Here is a 17,593-nt window from a genome sequence, read left to right as displayed (position 1 = left end):
GCAAGCCTCAGTTCATTTTCAGCTTTAGATAATCTGATTTGTGCCCTGCAGGTTCTGCAGACAGCATTATATTCTTCTTTAGATATGCCTCCCTCTTTCCATTTTATAAACATTTTTTTCTTCCTTTTTAGCATGTGCTTAAGTTCTGTGTTCATCCATCCTGGTTTCCTTAAATGCTTCCTATTCTTCCCTCTTTTCGGAATTGTTAACAACTGTGCTTTGAGAATTTCATTTTTCAAGATTTCCCATCCTTCCTGGACATTTTTGTCTTTAAGGATATCCAGCCATTGGATCCCTCCAATTCTCTTTCTGAATCCCTTAAAATCTGCCTTTCTGAAATCTAACCTTGACGTCTGAGTCTTCACAGGTCTTCCACCTCTAGTAATCCAAAATTCTAAAATAGCATGGTCGCTACCTCCTAGGGTCCCAGCCACTTTTACCTCCTCAACCATTTCCTCCCTGTTTATAAGGATTAGATCCAAGGTAGCAGTTCCCCTTGTTTTCTCCCTTACCTTTTGGAAGATAAAGTTGTCAGCAAGAGAGGATAAGAATTTCCTTGACCTGTTAGTTTTGCCTGAGAGAGATTCCCAACAAATTTCTGGATAGTTGAAATCTCCCATGACAACTATGTCATATTTTTTGGAGAACTTGGCCATCTGATGCATAAAGAGTTCATCTATATCTTCGGCTTGCACAGGCGGCCTGTAGTAAATGCCTACAATGGTGTCCTTTCCATTGTTCTGTCCTTGTATTCTTACCCAAACAGTTTCCACAGAACTCCCAGTCTCTGAAGCTTCAATCTCTGTGCAGATATACGCGTTTCGAACATACAATGCGACACCCCCTCCTCGTTTATCAAGTCTGTTTCTTGCAAATAAGTTGTATCCTTCTAGTCTTGTATTCCAATCATGTGTATTGTCCCACCAAGTTTCAGTGATTCCAATGACATCATATTTCTGTTCCTGTGTTAGTAGTTCCAATTCTCCTTGTTTGTTGCCCATGCTTTGTGCATTAGTATAGAAACATTTTAGTTTGTGATTGGTTTCTCTTTCTCCAATATTTTTATTAATTAGATTCTTTCGTCTTTGTTCTTCCTTTCCACTTCTAATAGCAGAGTTCTCAATAGCATTTGTCAGGTGTATGGCTTTTTCTGGTCTTTTGCTTCCCTTCCCATGTTGTTCTAGTTTAAAGCTCTCCTTACAAGTGTAGCAAGGCGACTTCCAAATACATGCTTTCCAGTCTTCATAAGGTGCACCCCATCTCTAGCAAGTAGTCCATCGTATAAGTAGTTCACTCCGTGATCCAGAAATCCAAATCGTTGCTGACGGCACCATCGACGTAGCCAGTTGTTCACCTGCAGAATCTTATTCCACCTCCTTGTTCCATGGCCATCCACTGGGAGGATGGAAGAGAAGACCACCTGCGCTCCCAGTTCTTTCACTTTCTTGCCTAAGTCTTCAAAGTCTCTGCAGATGGTTTCCAGGTCGTTTCTTGCGGTGTCATTTGTCCCCACATGTAGTAGCAGGAATGGGTAGTCATCTGTAGGTCTGAAGAGTCCTGATATCCTGTCAGACACATCTTTAATTTTTGCACCTGGAAGACAGCACATTTCTCTTGTAGTTATATCCGGTCTGCAGATAGCGGCCTCTGTTCCTCTCAGCAGGGAATCCCCCATGACCACCACTCTCCGTTTCTTCTTCACAACATTTTTCTTTCTCCATCCAGGAGGACTCTGAGGGCGTACAAGGTTGCTGTTTGTTGGCAAAGTCTTATCCTGATGTATTTCTTCATCGTTTTCCTGCGTGAGAGCCTGGTACTGGTTCCTGAGCAGTATGGGTGCTGACTGCCTCCTGATCCTCCTGCTTCTCTGGGTCACATGTCTCCATTCCTCTGTTTCTTCAGGTGCACTTCGAATTTCTTCTCTTTCTGTAACATGAAGAGATAATTGTGCTCTGTCCAAGAACTCTTCACCTTCCTTAATGATCTTCAACGTAGCTAACCTCTCTTCGAGATTTTGCAACTTTTCCTCCAACAGGGACACAAGCTTGCATTTGTGGCATGTGAAGTTTGGCTTTTCCACTGGTAAATCTGTGAACATGTAGCAAGAAATGCAGCTCACCAAATGGCTCCTGGCCTCTTCCATCTTGAGATTTCTTAAAAACGATGAGTGAGAGGAAAAGACCCAACGGAGACTTATGGGATGGACAATCAGCAAAGGCTAAACAGACAGCTGCGGGCTGATATTAATCTAGTAATGCCCAAGTTCCACGACGATCCGGATGGTTTGGTGAGCAGTCACATCAGTACATCAGTGATACTACTGCTCATATCAGCCAGAACACACTGAGCTGAGCATGAGAACTGCTGCCAGTGACCAGTGGTAACTTTAATAACATCACAACCGGTCATACGCAGCTGACTCCTCATGCTTAGCTCAGTGGGTCCTGGCTGGCATGGCGAGCGATCGCATCACTGATGAGACCCCTCACCAAACCATCCGGACATGAGCATTAATGGATTATCGGCAGAAAGGTGAGAATAACTTTGCTTTTTTATTGAAAAATGCGTATAAGAGGTTTGGAGAATTTTTATTTCAATTAAAGGACTTTACTCTGTCCATGTCTTTATTAAATTTGACTATGGGGTTAGTAATGGGGGTGTATAGATGCCTCTTCAATACTAACCCCTTGGGCTTGATGTCTGCAGACATAAAAGAGCTGACATCAACCCCACGACTATTACTCCACTCGCCACCACAGCAGTGAAAGTGGGAAGAGCTGAAGCTAAACTCCAGGTTTGGAGCATCTAACAGATGCACCATTCCTGGGGCGGCTGAGGGCTGATGTTCTTAGTCTAGAAGGGAGCCAATATCCATGGCTCCTTCCTTGGCTGTTAATATCAGCCCTCAGCTGTCTGTTTAGCCTTTGCTGGATAGTCAATTTTTTGGATGGGTCCCCCCTATAATAACCAGTAAAGGCTAAAAAGCTTGAGCTTAATAGACTGAGAACCTTTATGGCTATTAGCCCCTTCCCAGAATATTATCATCAACCCCCAGCTGTTGGCTTTCCCTCAAAAAATTAGGAAAAGAGAAGGTGGCCCCACACTGGTTTTTTATGTATTTAATACCCGCTACACAGATAAGTAATGTAATGTATGTACACAGTGACTACACCAGAGGAATATTGAGTGCAGCTCTGGGGTATAATACAGGATGTAACTCAGGATCAGTACAGGATCAGTAATGTATGTGCACAGTGACTGCACCAGCAGAATAGTGAGTGCAGCTCTGGAGTATAATACAGGATGTAACTCAGGATCAGTACAGGAACAGTAATGTAATGTATGTACACAGTCACTGCACCAGCAGAATAGTAAGTGCAGCTCTGGGGTATAATACAGGATGTAACTCAGGATCAGTAATGTAATGTATGTGCACAGTGACTGCACCAGCAGAATAGTGAGTGCAGCTCTGGTGTATAATACAGGATGTAACTCAGGATCAGTACAGGAACAGTAATGTAATGTATGTACACAGGGACTGCACCAGTAGAATAGTGAGTGCAGCTCTGCGGTATAATACAGGATGTAACTCAGGATCAGTACAGGAACAGTAATGTAATGTATGTACACAGTCACTGCACCAGCAGAATAGTGAGTGCAGCTCTGGGGTATAATACAGGATGTAACTCAGGATCAGTACAGGATCAGTAATGTAATGTATGTACACAGGGACTGCACCAGCAGAATAGTGAGTGCAGCTCTGCGGTATAATACAGGATGTAACTCAGGATCAGTACAGGAACAGTAATGTAATGTATGTACACAGTCACTGCACCAGCAGAATAGTGAGTGCAGCTCTGGGGTATAATACAGGATGTAACTCAGGATCAGTAATGTAATGTATGTACACAGTGACTGCACCAGCAGAACAGTGAGTGCAGCTCTGGAGTATAATACAGGATACACATCATAATTATTTGCTTTACTAATATAAAGTTCTGGAAAGTTATAAGTGATTCCAAAAATAAGAGACAACAAAGTAGGATGATTATTGACACCGCGAACCACGTCGACATCTCTGGAGGGCCATTCTATGCAGTCTCTTCTGGTGACAGTGCATGGTGATTACGATCAATCAGATATGAGGACTGTCCGCGAGTGATTAGATAAAGGTAGTAAACATTCGGGTAATCCTTAATTACTCGGCTGTAAAACTGGAGCGTATGAAATCATTACACTACAGCTAGCGATGCTCCGAGGAAACTGGAGATGAGCGGCCACCCCGGGATCAATAAACATACAATCCGCTGCTCACATTAATTAGCTAAATATGTTTATTATGGTGTGAAGGACGCAGGTAACTGCAGACCGGGGGTGACATTAAGAGGACACACGGTATAATGAGTGAGACACGTGGCCACCATATATAACGATTAGGACACGTTCTCACCGGTGGCAGAAGTCGGAGCTGATCCTCAGATGTGGATTAGCCCCATGCTCTTTCAATAGTGATAAATCTCTGCTTTTCCGTACAGAAATTTTCTGTTGCCTGAAGAGTTCAGAGAAAAGATTCACAGGACCCTGGTTGAGGGACCCCCTCCCCCCGCTGCTATGGCACCATAGGGGGTCTTTTACTTAGAGTCTTGATTTTAAAAATACCGTTTTGTGTACACAGCTCCTGTGCAGACCCATGGGTAGCCTGACCCTGCAGTTATGTGTTCCTTAACCCGCCCTCCTCTTACTAAATACAACATAACCAGGAGCAGATGAAAAAGAAGAAACAATGTCTGCAAGATTTGACTACACGAGGATGGTGTGCAGTCTGTAACCATGGCGACACATAGGTCCGCAATGGAACTGCATACACAAACCGGTAAGATTATTAATAAGGGCTAAGAGCGCGCCTATCTGGATAGGGTTATTCCCATCTCAAAGTGATGGCGTTATCCTGCGATGAGCCATCGCTTCCCCATTGTGTCTCCATTGAAGGGTGTGTACACTTCTGCAACCATTTTTCATTGCTTTAATGCACCTAAAATAAGAAACTAAATCACTCTGCAAAGGAGCTCGATTATCATTTGGTGTACACAGGCCATCTGCAGACCCATGACTCCTCTAACCCCGTCCTCTCTAGGCGCACACAGTAAACCATGAGTGACTATAGGATCAGACTACACGGGGCTTTGTTTGTAGTCTGTAACCAAGGAGACACATAGATCTGCAGAGGAGCTGTAGACACAGAACGGTTCACCAGTACATCCTTGGAAAGTTATAAAATGACAGCATGCTGCTAAGATTCAGCTGTAGAAGCCGCTAACGTGACGGCTCCTACATCTGGACCCCACCACTTTTTCAGAGTTTTGACCGCCGAGACCCCCAATGACTGTGAACATTAAGAGGCATGATCCCTATCATTTTTAGACTTGTTGGGGTCGATAAGGCAGGAAATATGGGGATGAGAACACCACATAGGAGAAGTAGTCATCATCCTCAGGGTCTCCAGCTCCAGTCTGGGCACGCTGGGCTTTGTAGTTCATTTCTATACAAGTACACAATAGTGAAAGTTCATTACCTGCCAGAAGGAGATATGGCTGTCTTTGTTGGAGTAGGTAGCAAGATATCGCCCATCGGGGGCAAACGAAACCGCCGTGATTGGTCCTTTGTGGCCGTGAATATTCTGCAAAACAAGAGGAAGAAAAGAAAAAAAAAGAAAACAGATGAAACTTCTAAGACGACTGATGTAGAAAGGAGCGGAGGAGCCGGCACGGAGCGCTTGTTTGTATGCGGAGGGCGGCGGTAAACATTGCCGTCTCCCGGAGGCTTCTCGTCTCCTTCCTTGTTCTGCATGAAATATTAAATAATGAAGGGAGGCGGCGGAGGCGTGCTGCTGCTGATGCGCTACAACTTTCTGCCTTTGATTTGAAGTGTAAATATGTCCAGCTGCGCTGCCCTCAGATCGCACCATTGTCCAAGGGCTCCTTAATCCGGGAGGCTCTTGATCTGTAATGATTGGCGCTGCCTCCGCGCCGGTGTCAGATACGGCTTCCTAAGCTGCTCGGCTGCACCAAACGGCATAACTTATCGGGAGGCTTTGATAAAACTTTGCGACACCACATTCCATCTGTTCGAGGGGAGAAGCGGCTCCGCTGGATAATCAGCTCATCAGACCCTCGCCGCCCCGGCACAAAGACCTCCCGCTACTGTCTCCTGATGTCAGCCGGCGTTCAGGACACTGCGGCGTGATGTAGCAGAGCTCAATGTGTCCCTTAACTCTGTGGGGCCAACGCTGTGCCAAATGACATACTTAGCTCTGCTACATCTGTATGTTGCTTATTACTGTGGTCACTGTCTCCCTCTTGTACTAGAGATGGAAAATTTACATTCTCAGCCCCTGCTACATCAGTAGAGCTACTGTCTGCCTCTATTAGTAAATATGATCTATTGGCCAAATGACATACTCAGCACTGCTACATCTATATGACGCTTACTTACTTGAGCTGCTGTCTCCGCCTATCAGTGCGCTGCGGACTAAGGGTCTAAGCTGAGATGTAGCAGAGTCCAGTCTGTGACTTTTCTCTTTGTAGGCTGTGTTACTAGCATAACAAGTGGGGACTTATAACAAAGTAGGTTTTTCTGCAGTCCTATGTAAACCTCCAGACAACGGTCACTGAGATCACGTGTACTGCGCCAAATGACAAACACAACCTGGCTACATCTGTGTAGTGCTGGAGCTACTACCTCCTCCTATTAGTGTAACTAGGGGTACAACCAACACAATCAGCACTACTACATCTGCATTGTGCATCTCCTGTGAAAGTGCTATAGACCAGGGATAACGCAGAGATGTAGCAGTGTCCAGATCGTCATTATGCCAAATGACATACTCTGGTCTGCTGCATATGAATAGTGCTCTGTACTTGAGCTATTGTCTCCAAATAAGCAGGGATGTAGCAGAGCTTAATTTGTCAATTCACTTTATTCCTAGTTTTATTCCTTGCACAGAATGTGGTGACTTCCTAAATTGTAATGGCGGGAGGGTTTTCAGCAGCCCTATGTAAACCTCGTAGATAAAACTTTGTACTGTAATATTGCGTGTACTGTATCAAATGACATACTCAGTTCTGCTGTATCGGCAGAGTGTTTTCTCATCTCCTGACACCAGCTTTAACACAGGAGTCTGCAACAATGTGAAATCGTGACAGAAACTTATGGGTCTGTGTTGGTTGTGGAGTGTGTGCTGACGTCCTCAATCAGTCATCAATAGTTTGTAATAGGACTGCAGAGGAAGCTACTCCATTATAAGGCCAAATTCACACATTGAGGCTTTGTTTACAAAAATTGTATGACAGCACATAGAGCCCGGAGCAGCAGGAGAAGATAGGAAGAGTGAGATAGATAATAGATAGATATTACACAGATAGATAGATAGATAGATAGATAGACAGACAGACAGACAAACAGTGGCATGTAAAAGTTTGGGCACCCCTGGTCAAAATTACTGTTATTGCAGTTAAGCAAGTTGAAGATGAAATGATCTCTACAAGGCCTAAAGTTACAGATGACGCATTTCCCTTGTATTTTAGGCAAAAAAATTAAACATATTTTCATCCTTTACATTTTAAAAATGACAAAAAAGGAAAATGGGCTGATGCATCAGTCTGGACATCCTGCATGGTTAGTACACCCCCTTTTGCAAGTATCGCAGCTTGTAAACGCCTTTTGTAGACAGACAAGAGTCTTTCAATTCGTGTTTGAGGGATTTTCATCCATTCTTCCTTGGAGAATTCCTCCAGTTCTGTGAGATTCCTGGGTCGTCTTCCATCCTCTGCTATTTTGAGGTCTAGCCACAGATTATCAATGATGTTTAGATCAGGGGACTGTGAAGGTCATTGTGAAACCGTCAACTTGCGCCTTTTGAGGTCGTCTTGTGGATTTTGATGTGTGTTTAGGATCATTATCCATTTGTAGACGCCATCCTTTTCCTCTTTTCACCTTCAGCTTTTTTACAGATGGTGTTATCTTTGCATCAAGAATTTGTTGAAATTTCATTGAATCCATTCTTCCCTCTACCCGAGAAATGTTCCCTATGCCATTGGCTGCAACACAACTCCAAAGAATGATTGATCCACCTCCATGCTTAATGGTTGGAGAGATGTTCTTTTCCTGAAATTTTTTGCTTTTTTTTTCCTTTGATCATTGTGGCCAAAGAGTTCTATTTTAACCTCATTGGTTCACAGGACTTGATTCCAAAATGCATCAGGCTGGTTTAGATGTTCTTTTGCATACTTCTGATGCTGAATTTTATGGTGAGGACGCAGGAGAGGTTTTCATCTGGTGACTCTTCCATGAAGGCCATATTTGTGCAGGTGATTCTGAACAGTAGAACAATGTACAACAACTCCAGAGTCTGCTAAATCTTTCTGAAGGTCTTTTGCAGTCAAGCAGGGGTTCTGATTTGCTTCTCTAGCAATCCTACAAGCAGCTCTCTCTGAAATTTTGCTTTGTCTCCCAGACTTCATCTTGACCTCCACTGTCCCTGGTAACTGCCATTTCTTAATTAAATTTCGGACTGAGGAAAGAGCAACTTGAAAACTCTTTGCTATCTTCTTATAGACTTCTTCTGCTTTGTGGGACTCCATCATTTCAAAGATTGCTGCTGCTTGGAAGAACCCATGGTTGCTGTTTTTTGGCTCAAGATTAGAGAAGGCTGAGTTTTTATAAAGCTGGGAAATTTGCATCACCTGGCCTTTCCAAACAATGATGGTGAACAAGCCATAACCCTAACAGGCTAATTAAGGTCTGAAACCTTGGTCAAATATATCTGAGCACACAAATCTCCAAGGGTGCGCAAACTTTTGCATCAGCCCATTTTCTTTTTTTTTTGTAATTTTTAAAATGAAAAAAGTTACAATATATATATATTTTTGTCTAAAATACAATACCCTGATTCCAGCAATATATCACTTACTGTGTGCAGTAGTTGTAATACAATCACAGTTTTCTCTGCTGTACATGCTGAGCTGTGTATAACCCCGCCCACACCACTGATTGGCTGCTTTCTGCATACATTCTGCATAGACAGTAAGATGCTAATCAGTGTTAGGGGTGGGGTTGGACCGGGAGGCACCAGACACCTGGTCCAGTAGAGATAATCTGCTGTCAAAACTGATTTTACTGAAACAGCATATACTGTAGCAGCCTAGTAAGTGACATATCCCTGGAATCGGGGTCTCAGCCTCTACATCATGTTGCTCGCAGATTACATAACCAAAAGCTGCTGATGGATTCTGTGTAATGGACAATACAGCTCGACTGCACTTAATATCATACATTTCACGGAGTGACATCCGCAAGGAAATCTGCCACAGAAAGTCACAATCCGCAGCATGCAGTAGGAACGGAAATACGCTGGGGCTTTTCCGTGCGCAGAGCAGCGCCGCCCTGTGCGGACGCCCCCATTTCATGTAATGTCAGAATCTCGGATTTCTCCCCTCTATCTGTGGGTTAAGCGTCTGGTGTAATTTTCCCCCTCCGCAGCTTTACAGCGCTGGGGGGGATCATGTGATTTCTCAGCCCGCGCTTCCAATAAGAGCTCAAAGTGACCTTGACGAGCGGCATGCAGAAATACATTTCGCGGTGACATGCCGCCTGTCACTCAATATCTGCCTCTCATTTGTTACGAGGCCGTCCCGCTGTGATTCCCTCATTACAATTTGCTTTAACTTCCTGGGCAAATGACAGGCGCGGAACGAAGCCGCTTCTTACGGACTGGCGGTAATCTGCACATAAAACAAGTGACAGCTGCAGCCAGTCCGGCGCCCGGCGTCATTAACCCCTCACGTGCCTCCTCCGGGGCGACCTGCTGCAGTGGCTAGACCTCTATATACTGTATATCCAGACGATACATTGTAATGACCGACGTCACACTGCTCAGCGCGGCGCCATCTTCAGTCTCGTCTCGCTATCGTCGTAGCAGCAAAAAGAAAAGTGAAAATCTGCTCCTCTGCTGGGACAATATACCCACATGACGCGTCCCCTTCTCTGTGGGATCATATGTGACAGCCACACTTATTGTCAGCGCCTTCCACGACGCGAGAATTGCGCACAACGATCTTTTCCGACCACAGCACAATCTTCAGCTGGATGTGTATCCTCGGACGCACATTCAGCGGAAATGTACTGCAGCGCAGAGATCCACTGGGTCCGTGTGCGATAATATACGCTGCCGGCCAATCAGAAGAGGACTCCGCGCAGTGGGGGAGCGGATGGGAGGTCAGTACAATGGTATATTTTTCTTCTATGCATTAAAGAACAGCGGGAGAATGGGGGAGACATAAATAAATACCAGGAGATAAATAAACCAGGATGAGGCATATATATATATATATATACACACACACACACACACACACACACACACACTGTATATCGGGATGGGTAACATTTTTCAGGTTGAGGACATATATAAATACCAGGAAAGGGCACATGTATACCAGGTTGGAGGATATATAAACATATATACAGTACAGACCAAAAGTTTGGACACACCTTCTCATTCAAAGAGTTTTCTTTATTTTCATGACTATGAAAATTGTGGATTCACTCTGAAGGCATCAAAACTATGAATTAACACATGTGGAATTATATAATTAACAAAAAAGTGTGAAACAACTTAAAATATGTCTTATATTCTAGATTCTTTAAAGTAGCCACCTTTTGCTTTGGTTACTGCTTTGCATACTCTTGGCATTCTCTTGATGAGCTTCAAAAGGTAGATACCGGAAATGGTTTTCACTTCACAGGTGTGCCCTGTCAGGTTTAATAAGTGGGATTTGTTGCCTTATAAATGGGGTTGGGACCATCAGTTGTGTTGTGCAGAAGTCTGGTGGATACACAGCTGATAGTCTGTAAGGATTCCCAAGAGTGAACCCACTGGACCGCGGCAAGCGAACCTCCCCTGGGCGAGCGGACCAGGTGGACCACCCCCTATACAGGGAGCGTTTGGGACAGGCCCAGGGGAAACTACTCACCACGGCAGCTGGTACCCGAGGACGGAGGTGCACAGTAGAGGGTGCAGCGGGCAGGCGGAAGGATGAGCTGGACTGGAACCGGCAGGACTGGAGGCCAGGAACGGAGGCTGAAGGATACAGGCAGGCAAGGCTGGAACGGCAAGACACGGGTCAGATGCAGGGCACAGGCTGAACACGGAGACGAGATGGCGGGCACTGGGAGGAACACAAGGAACGGTTAGACAGGGAGGACGAGGAAAGGGTAAGAGCAGCAGGGAAAAAGGCAGGCAGGCTGGAGCCAGAGTCACAGAGAGAGGAAGTGACGATCAGGCGGTGAGCTGGAGGAAGAGGCTGCCTCTTATAGAGGCAGGAGTCTCCGGGTCAGGTCAGCAGGGTCAGGAGGGCGGGGAGAAGGCCTGGCTAGGCCTGTAGTGGGACCTGGAGCGCAGGGTGTGCATGCGCCCCGGGCCGAATGCCGGGACAGAGCGCGGGGTGGAGGACAGGCGTGCAGGTGAGCGCGCGCCCGCCACGGGAGCACGCCGGAGGCGGCGGGCGCACCCAGCGCGGGGAGAGGCGGCAGCAGGAGCCGAGGACGCGGCGGGAGCGGCGAGCGTGGAGCCGGCGGTGAGCGTGACAGTACCCCCCCTTTTACGCCCCCTCTTCCCACGGCCGGAAAGAAACTTAGCTAAAATCTGGGGAGCTTGAATGTTCTCCCGGGGTTCCCAGGATCTCTCCTCAGGGCCAAAACCTTTCCAGTCAATTAAAAAGAAAGTTTTACCTCTAGATCGTTTCATAGCAAGAATTTCCTTAACCTCAAAGACATCCTGTGCGGAAACGGGCGCGGGAGCGCTGCCAGTAGAAGCATGAAACTGGTTGAGTATGACCGGTTTTAAGAGGGAAATGTGAAACGAATTAGGAATCCGCAGTGAAGCGGGGAGTTTTAGCTTGTAGGCAACGTCATTGATACGGGCTAGAACCTCAAAGGGACCGATGTAGCGGGGACCCAGTTTGTAGGAGGGAATTTTGAGACGAACAAATTTTGAGGATAGCCAAACTTTATCCCCAGGGTGGTACAGCGGAGAATCTAGGCGTTTCTTATCGGCGTGCTTCTTGAACCCGTCTCGTGCTCGCTTAAGTGCGGTTTTGGTCTCCTGCCAGACCCTGGAGAACTCCTTGGTCAGAAGATCAGCCGCCGGCACACCCGAGGTCGGGAATACCGGCAGAGGTATACCAGGATGTTGACCGTAGACCGTAAAGAAAGGCGACTTGGCAGAGGATTCGCTGGTATGGTTGTTGAAAGCGAATTCGGCCCAAGGAAGCAAGTTGGACCAATTGTCTTGATGGCCGTTGGAAAAATGTCGGAGGTATGCTACGAGGATCTGGTTCGTGCGTTCCGCTTGACCGTTGGACTGAGGGTGATAAGCAGAGGAAAAGTCCAACGTTACCTCCATCAGCTTACATAGAGCCCTCCAGAAACGCGAGGTAAACTGAACCCCTCTGTCCGAGACAATGTGCTTGGGGAAGCCATGAATCCGGAAGACATGAGATATAAAAATTCTCGCCAGGTCAGGAGCGGAAGGAAGACCGGGCATAGGGATGAAGTGGGCCATCTTGGAGAAGCGGTCCACGACCACCAGAATGACCGTGTGACCTGAGGAACGCGGTAGATCCGTAATAAAATCCATCGCGATATGCTGCCACGGAGCCGAGGGAACCGGAAGTGGATGCAGAAAACCGGAGGGTGGCTGACGTGGGACCTTGTTCTTGGCACACGATGGGCAGGAGAGGATGAAACTTCGGACATCTTGAGACAAAGAAGGCCACCAATAAAAACGAGAGATGAGGGAGAATGTCTTCTTGAGGCCGGCATGACCCGCTAACTTGGTAGCATGACCCCAATGTAGAACTCGCCTCCTGTCATCATCTTGGACAAAAGTCTTGCCGGGGGGCACGGAAGTCAGGTTAACAGGCGCGACTACGATGAGCTTGCTTGGCTCCACAATGTGTGAAAGCTCCTCCTCGTTGTCGGTGACCAGAAAGGATCGAGACAGGGCATCCGCTCTGAGGTTCTTTTCACCCGGACGGAAATGGAGCTCAAAGTCGAACCGGTTAAAGAATAATGACCATCGGGCCTGCCGGGGATTAAGCCTTTGTGCTGATTGAATGTAGGCTAGATTCTTGTGGTCGGTGAAGATGTGGAGTGGGTGTACCGCTCCTTCCAGAAGATGCCGCCACTCTTCCAAGGCTAACTTAATGGCAAGCAGCTCTCTGTCCCCGATGGTATAGTTTCTCTCCGCAGGGGAGAAAGTCTTGGAGAAGAAGCCGCAGGACACCAAGCGACCGGAAGGAGATCTCTGGGAGAGAACCGCACCGGCTCCGGTGGCAGAAGCGTCTACCTCTAGGGTGAATGGTTTGTTCGCCTCTGGACGATGTAGCACCGGGGCTGTGGCAAAGGCTTGCCTCAAGGTTCGGAAGGCGTTCTCGGCCTCAGGAGGCCAGTGGTGAGGATCGGCTCCCTTTCGGATCAGAGCAGAGATGGGAGCAGTCAGAGAGGAAAAGTGCGGAATAAACTGCCGGTAATAGTTGGCGAAACCCAGGAACCGTTGGATAGCCTTAATTCCCTGAGGACGCGGCCAGTTGAGTACCGCAGACACTTTTCCCGGATCCATGCGCAAGCCAGAATCGGAAATGATATAACCCAAGAACGGCAGAGACGACTGTTCGAAGGCGCATTTTTCCAGCTTGGCGTAGAGACGATGTGTTCTCAACCGAAGTAAAACTTGACGCACGTCTTTTCGATGTGTGGACAAATCAGGAGAAAACACCAGAATGTCGTCCAAGTAAACCACCACGCAGGAGTAAAGAAGATCTCGGAAAATATCATTGACAAATTCTTGGAACACTGCGGGGGCATTGCATAGGCCGAAGGGCATGACGAGGTATTCATAATGGCCGTCACGAGTGTTGAAGGCGGTCTTCCATTCGTCACCGGAGCGGATCCGGACCAGATTGTAGGCCCCTCGAAGATCCAATTTAATGAAGATCCGTGCACCCCGTAGACGGTCAAATAACTCCGGGATGAGGGGCAGAGGATATTTATTCTTGATGGTGATAACGTTGAGCCCTCTATAATCAATACAGGGACGCAGGGACCCGTCCTTCTTTTTGACAAAAAAGAACCCAGCGCCTGCAGGAGAGGAAGACTTACGAATAAAGCCTTTGGCCAAGTTTTCCTGAACGTATTCGGACATGGCCTGGGTCTCGGAGGGAGACAGCGGGTAGATACGACCACGAGGCGGCGTAGAACCGGGGAGCAGATCGATGGGGCAGTCATATGGACGATGCGGAGGCAGGACCTCTGCTTCCTTCTTGTCGAAGACATCCAAAAAGGCCCAGTAGGCGGAGGGAAATTCGGTAGACATCGACATAGGACGTGGAAATTTCGGCGGCTGTACAGGGAGTAAGCACTTATCTTGACAAAGTCGACCCCATCGCAGAACGTCACCAGAGCGCCAATCCAGGATAGGCTCGTGGGTCCTTAGCCAGGGAAGTCCCAGAAGGATGGCTTGGGACAAAGAAGGTAGCACATAGAATACTATCTTCTCCCGGTGTAAGGCTCCGACCTGAAGCTCCACCTCTTCGGTAACCTGAGTAACGGACTCCCGCAGGGGTTGACCGTCGACCGAAGCAATCTGCCGAGGGGTCTCCAGGGATCTGACAGGAATTCCAAGTCTCCTAACCGCCTCAAGTTGGATGAAGTTACCGGCCGCCCCAGAATCTATATAGGCCCATTCTGAAAAACGTTTAGAATCCAGGTGCAAAAGGACAGATAGGGTCAAGGGTAGAGAGGAGTCAAAATTACCTAGGAAGACCTCTCTTACCTGTCCTAGGCGGAGGCGTTTCCCGGACGAGTGGGGCAGGCACGAAGAAAGTGGGACACACTCCCACAGTAGAAACAGAGCCCCTGTTCGACCCTCTCTCTCCGACGCTCCTCCACCGGTTTGAGGCGATCTACTTGCATGGGTTCCGGTAGCGGGAGCGTGGAGGCTGGAGTCGAGCGGGCTCGAGGTGGACTCCGAGCGGCCGGAGGAGCGCGGAGAGGTCTCCTGTCCCTAGCGAGCTCTCGGGAACGTTCTTGAAAGCGGAGGTCGATGCGGGTGGCCAAAGAGATTAAATCCTCCAAGGAGGTGGGGGTATCCCGCCCCGCCAGCTCGTCCTTGATCCGCCCCGAAAGGCCCCGCCAAAAGGCTCCCACCAAGGCCTCATTGTTCCAACCCAACTCTGAGGACAGGGTGCGAAACCGAATGGCGTACTGACCTACTGAAAGCGTGCCCTGATGCAGATTGAATAGTGCCTCGGTAGCGGAGGCAAGGCGACCGGGTTCATCAAACACCTTACGAAAGGTGTCTAGAAAAAAGGAGAGTTGAGTGACCACGGGATCGTCTTTCTCCCAGAGGGGGTTAACCCACGCTAGAGCCTCTCCTTCTAAGTGGGACACAATGAAGGCCACCTTGGCACGGTCAGTGGGGTACTGATGTGGCAGCAACTCAAAATGTAACTGGCATTGATTTAAAAACCCTCTACACATCTTGGGGTCGCCACTATAACGCGGGGGTTTAGCCAGCCGAGGGGAGGGGAGCGGAACCGCAGGCTGTGCCGGGGCTGCGGCCGCGGTCTGGAGGGCCAGCAGGCGGTTGTCCACCGAGGCCATGTAGTTCAGGATATGAGCCTGAGTGTCGCGCTGCTGGGCTAGCTCCTGTTGGAGGCCGGCGATCTGGGTGGTACTCCCTGGATCCGAGGCCTGTAGTGACGAGAGACGAGACTCCATGGATTTGAGGAACGACATGATCCTCGCTTGATTTTCCCGCAGGAACAGAAGTTCCTTTTGGGTCGGGGTAGAAGTACCAGCGGGGTCCATGGCCTGATCGTTCTGTAAGGATTCCCAAGGGTGAACCCACTGGACCGCGGCAAGCGAACCTCCCCTGGGCGAGCGGACCAGGTGGACCACCCCCTATACAGGGAGCGTTTGGGACAGGCCCAGGGGAAACTACTCACCACGGCAGCTGGTACCCGAGGACGGAGGTGCACAGTAGAGGGTGCAACGGGCAGGCGGAAGGATGAGCTGGACTGGAACCGGCAGGACTGGAGGCCAGGAACGGAGGCTGAAGGATACAGGCAGGCAAGGCTGGAACGGCAAGACACGGGTCAGACGCAGGGCACAGGCTGAACACGGAGACGAGATGGCGGGCACTGGGAGGAACACAAGGAACGGTTAGACAGGGAGGACGAGGAAAGGGTAAGAGCAGCAGGGAAAAAGGCAGGCAGGCTGGAGCCAGAGTCACAGAGAGAGGAAGTGACGATCAGGCGGTGAGCTGGAGGAAGAGGCTGCCTCTTATAGAGGCAGGAGTCTCCGGGTCAGGTCAGCAGGGTCAGGAGGGCGGGGAGAAGGCCTGGCTAGGCCTGTAGTGGGACCTGGAGCGCAGGGTGTGCATGCGCCCCGGGCCGAATGCCGGGACAGAGCGCGGGGTGGAGGACAGGCGTGCAGGTGAGCGCGCGCCCGCCACGGGAGCACGCCGGAGGCGGCGGGCGCACCCAGCGCGGGGAGAGGCGGCAGCAGGAGCCGAGGACGCGGCGGGAGCGGCGAGCGTGGAGCCGGCGGTGAGCGTGACATAGTCCTACTGAATAGACTGTTAGAATTTGTATTATGGCAAGAAAAAAGCAGCTAAGTAAAGAAAAACGAGTGGCCATCATTACTTTAAGAAATGAAGGTCAGTCAGTCCGAAAAATTGGGAAAACTTTGAAAGTGTCCCCAAGTGCAGTGGCAAAAACCATCAAGAGCTACAAAGAAACTGGCTCACATGAGGACCACCCCAGGAAAGGAAGACCAAGAGTTACCTCTGCTGTGGAGGATAAGTTCATCCGAGTCACCAGCCTCAGAAATCGCAGGTTAACAGCAGCTCAGATTAGAGACCAGGTCAATGCCACACAGAGTTCTAGCAGCAGACACATCTCTACAACAACTGTTAGAGGAGACTTTGTGCAGCAGGCCTTCATGGTAAAATAGCTGCTAGGAAACCACTGCTAAGGACAGGCAACAAGCAGAAGAGACTTGTTTGGGCTACAGAACACAAGGAATGGACATTAGACCAGTGGAAATCTGTGCTTTGGTCTCGAGTCCAAATTTGAGATCTTTGATTACAACCACCGTGTCTTTGTGCGACGCAGAAAAGGTGAATGGATGGACTCTACATGCCTGGTTCCCACCGTAAAGCATGGAGGAGGAGATGTGATGGTGTGGGGGTGCTTTGCTGGTGACACTGTTGGGGATTTATTCAAAATTGAAGGCATAACTGAACCAGCATGGCTACCACAGCATCTTGCAGCGGCATGCTATTCCATCCAGTTTGCATTTAGTTGGACAATCATTTATTTTTCAACAGGACAATGACCTCAAACACACGTCCAGGTTGTGTAAGGGCTATTTGACCAAGAAGGAGAGTGATGGGGTGCTACACCAGATGACCTGGCCTCCACAGTCACGAGACCTGAACCCAATCGAGATGGTTTGGGGTGAGCTGGACCGC

General features: G+C 48.5%; 1 protein-coding gene across 8 annotated transcripts in view; it reads right to left on the bottom strand.

Annotated features, from left to right (window-relative positions):
• WDR7 (WD repeat domain 7) overlaps positions 1–17,593 on the bottom strand; it is a 402,328-nt gene that overhangs the window by 10,669 nt on the left and 374,066 nt on the right. For all 8 annotated transcript variants that reach the window (XM_073584827.1, XM_073584830.1, XM_073584829.1 and 5 more), the window contains one exon: positions 5,573–5,677. In XM_073584827.1, coding sequence (XP_073440928.1) covers positions 5,573–5,677 — 105 coding nt within the window. The remainder of the gene's footprint in view (positions 1–5,572; positions 5,678–17,593) is intronic.

The sequence above is a fragment of the Dendrobates tinctorius genome, unplaced genomic scaffold (genome assembly GCF_039654945.1).
Source record: "Dendrobates tinctorius isolate UK_male_01 unplaced genomic scaffold, ASM3965494v1 ptg000085l, whole genome shotgun sequence".
Lineage (NCBI taxonomy): Eukaryota > Metazoa > Chordata > Amphibia > Anura > Dendrobatidae > Dendrobates > Dendrobates tinctorius.
This window is presented reverse-complemented; position numbering and strand designations above follow the sequence as displayed.